Raw genomic sequence first — 4,030 nt, forward strand, 5'->3', positions numbered from 1 at the left:
GTGGCAAGATGCCTGCTGGTCCCCCACTCGCGGCAAAGGCAACAGCAGCGGGGAGGCTGACATCTCCTGAGGGCTGTGGAGACATGAGCATGTGACCTCTAAAGACACCACAAAAGGATGGGAAAGTGTCTGTTTGATGAAAACTCTGATGACACTAAATTCAGTCGTCATTAGAGGTTGTTAGATACGGTCAGATGTTGTACAAAATGTCTTCAGTACTTAAAGCGCTTTATTCCTCTGTTGTGTCTACAGTTAGTGAGGAGTCAGCAGCTGTAACAAATCCAGCATGTGGATTTGGAGTGAAAGTGGCAGAGATCAATCACTCAAGTGTTGCTCTAGAACAAATCAAGGCTGTGACCGACACTGCTCAGTTACCAGGCTTATCGTAAGTTTAGCCTCCACCAGCTCTAATTAGGCAGCCTGTGTGCCGCTACATGACTGAGGTCAGTTGATAGAGGCACAGAGCTGCTGAAAGAAACACATTTTCAGAACACACTTACACACTTACACACTGCACCGAGGCCCCGCGTTTCCTAGGATGCGCTGGAAAAGGCAGCACTCGATAAACAAATCAGTTTCCTGTTGAATTCTGCAGCTGGAACAGCTGTGAGACTATTTGGCATTTCACTTGTGGTCCACATTACAGGAGGCGTCGAAACGCCCTGGGTAAGCTTGACTTCATCCAACTAATTCAATTACACTTGTTAAAGGTATCAGTACTTTTATTTACTGCTCACCTGGGGGCAGTTCCAGCTGCTCTCACTGATCTGGCCTGAAGCAGTTAGCTTGATTGAAAACAGGCCAAACATTTAATGTGCTTTATTAGGGAAACTTTAACATGCTTAAAATTTAGCACATTATAATTTACAAAGTCAAATTGTATTTAATGTATTACAAAACAAAAACATACTGTATATTACAGTTACTCTGTTTACATTTTTTTGCTATAGTTATTTTAATTCCTATGTAGATTGAGTTATTGTTCGCATATTAACAAAAGATTATAGCTAATGTCGAATCAGAGGAAGCAAGGTGCACTTGGCGCAAGTGTATGTTTTGGTGTAAATGCTTTGTTTGCTGTGCAGGTGTGCGAGCTGACAGAAATAAACTCCAGCTTCAGCAACGCAGCCTGCCCTGTGTTCACTGTTAATGTGTCTTGGTGTCTCTTAAGTGTTTTGTAGGAAAACTACATCGGAAATCTCCACCTCAACTTCTAGTTCTGGGATATACTGTATATACTGTATTTATTTATTTAGAATGGAATTAAAAAGCAGGGAAAAACCCTTATACCTCATATTTGGTCCCTTGTCATTTTGCAAGTGATGGATTTAACACTCAGCTCTATTTCTATGTCAGCTTTTGGCCTTTCGAGGATACCGGGAATGATCTCACTGGTTGCATGTGAGACATGTTTTATGTCACTGTACTCTAGTTTGCTTCACCTCAGAGAGAAAGCTGTTGCCTCATTATATATTGTAAGTGCGTGAAGCAGGAGTTTCTATCACGAGACTGAACTGGGCCAGATGTGGTGCTGCTTTCATTTTGATCTCAAAGTTAAAATTTGTACTGAATCTTCCTTCTCAGCAATGAAATTTAGTTTGCCAAACTGTTTAACGCTATGTGAAATTCGGCATTTGAACTCAGCACAGTGGCACCGGAAACCTAAGCTAATGCCAGATATATCACATTACAGCTTGTACATTTTCTTTTGTTTTTAATGAAATGTGTGTGAATTTAGTCGAAGCTGTGATGACGTGTGAACAAGATCAAATCATGGTGAATTCGGATCAAGTGCTTCTCACTCATCCCTAGTATCTGAGGTAATGTTCGATGAAGGATGATACTTTCAGAGACAATGCGGCCTTGTGCCTCACACCATTCACACTACAGTAACCTTTCAGGATGACAGCATTATTCTCACCAGGGCTTTGTAGTCCAGTCAGCTGGAATCCTAACTATCTTTGTAAAGTAAGAGAGACACATCTGCAGGCCATGTACTGATTCTCCACCAGCTTAACCTCTCTGTATAGCGATCCCCGTTACTTGCAGGCGGGCTCACAGTTAGTTTGAACCAGATGTGGCCTAGAGCTGGAATCACAGAGCTGCACTGACACCCTGCTCTAGTTTTTCACCGTGACACAGATCAAATGAGAGCTGTCTAAACAGGGAAGAGTTTAATCTGTTGTGTTATTGTATGATCTCTGTGGATAAAATAAATGTCAGTTCAGTCACAGAATATCTATGAATGAAAGAAAATTTAATCAACTTTCTCAACAGCTCCGTGCAGACACACAAGCTGGGCTGTAGGAGCTTTCCAGTAAAGCCAGGGAGCAAAGAATCTGCTCTACTGTTTGACAGCATTAGTCATGCACAAGTGTAATCTATCTTGAGATAACAATGAAAATATTAGATCTATTTAAAGGGGGAAATAGGTCTAAATCCAGGACTCATGAGTACGAAATATTATCATATTGTGGTCTCATGGTGTTACAAGTCTTGTTTTTAGCTCGTGGATGAATCTGAGATCAACTGTCTGAAGAAGGGAGGGAGAACAAGCAGAGAGACATGCTGCTAATTACAGCCCCGCTCTCCTACAGGAAGACAGAAAGTCACTGCTGATAAGACACAGAGCTGCTAGTCTGTGTGTGTAGAAAAGATATTGTAATTAAGTCCTTAACATGGAGAGAAGACGACTCAGGGATCCAAACAGATACACACACATACATATACCAGTGAGTAGCCAGGTTAAGGGGATGCTGAGGGAAGAAAGAGTTGCCTTACATCTCCCAGCTGTATGACAGGCAGATGATGAAAGGTGTTGTGTGAAGTGGTGGTGCAGAAAGACATGGACATATGAACCAACTAGGGGTCCGCTGTTGGACCTAGATAAGATGCATTTCCATACATGAACACGTACGGTATAGTATACCCACACACAGTTAATAATGCATGAGTGTGACTCTGGTGGCGGCAGCGGCGGAGGACGACTGTGTCGGAAGGCTGTGTTTAATGAAGCTGGGCTCTCTGCTGCCAGAAAGTCATAAATAAACATCAGTCGACTAATTAAACTCAGTGCTGGCAACTGCACTCATCAGTAAACAAGCGTCAGTGATGAGGGGTCTCATGTTCTGTTTCCTACAGTATATGGACACCGAAGAGCAAGAGAGGAGCTTGAGGAAAAGACAAGACAGATGATTAGCAGAGATATCTGAGTGAGAGACAGAAAAAAAAAAGCTGGAGAGCGGTCGAAAAGAAAGAGATAAGACAAGGATGCAGTGTTTGACCTCATTATAAGGAACATTTGCACTCTCTCAGCCTCCCTCATGGTGGCTCTGCATCAAGTCAGATTTTCAGCGCGAGTCAGTAAACACAAACACAAGATCCTGGAAATGACAACAGTTCACTGCAGCCACAAAAATACTCATTTCTGATTGGCTGACACATGTCCTATAAAACAGCATATCAGTGTCAACAGTGTCAATAGTGCTCAAGGGACAGAAAAAACAGGAGGTAGCCACAGCATAAGTAGTAGCAGTGGCAGTATTACTTACTGACAAAGTTGTTGTTTAAATTCATATTAATAATAATGAACAGAATTGATTGTAAGAAAACAAGAAGATATAACAGGTTTATGGCTCTACTCTTTAATCCAGGTGAGAAAAACGACCCGCTGGACTCAATCACTCACATACTCTATGGTAACCAAAGTTGTAGTGGAAGAAGTACTCAGTTCTTACACTCAAGTAAAAATAGGAAGTTAAAGTTCTGCATTAAAAATGTTACTTCAGTAAATCTACAAAAGTATTTGTGAAATATGCTTAAAATATAAAAGTAAAACTCACTATGGCACTTTTTTAAAATGATGCATTATATCATGCATATTATTACTATTTTTGCGTGATTTGCTCAAACCAGTAAAGCTACTGGTTTAAACTAAGCTGCCATATTAGACTAAACACAATCTTTGGCTCCTTTTTTTGTTTCCTCCACAGCCTGTAACTGTAATCTTCACGCCCGAAGGTGTCGTTTC

The 4,030-nt window shown here is 41.2% G+C and overlaps 1 protein-coding gene across 1 annotated transcript in view; it reads left to right on the plus strand.

Moving 5' to 3' along the window:
• Nucleotides 1–4,030, plus strand: part of ntn1a (netrin 1a) — a 58,672-nt gene that overhangs the window by 29,772 nt on the left and 24,870 nt on the right. Inside the window, 1 exon segment of the mRNA XM_020611008.1 lies at nt 3,993–4,029. Within this exon segment, the coding sequence (XP_020466664.1) occupies nt 3,993–4,029 (37 nt within the window).

This window comes from Monopterus albus, unplaced genomic scaffold, assembly GCF_001952655.1.
Source record: "Monopterus albus unplaced genomic scaffold, M_albus_1.0 scaffold108.1, whole genome shotgun sequence".
NCBI lineage: Eukaryota > Metazoa > Chordata > Actinopteri > Synbranchiformes > Synbranchidae > Monopterus > Monopterus albus.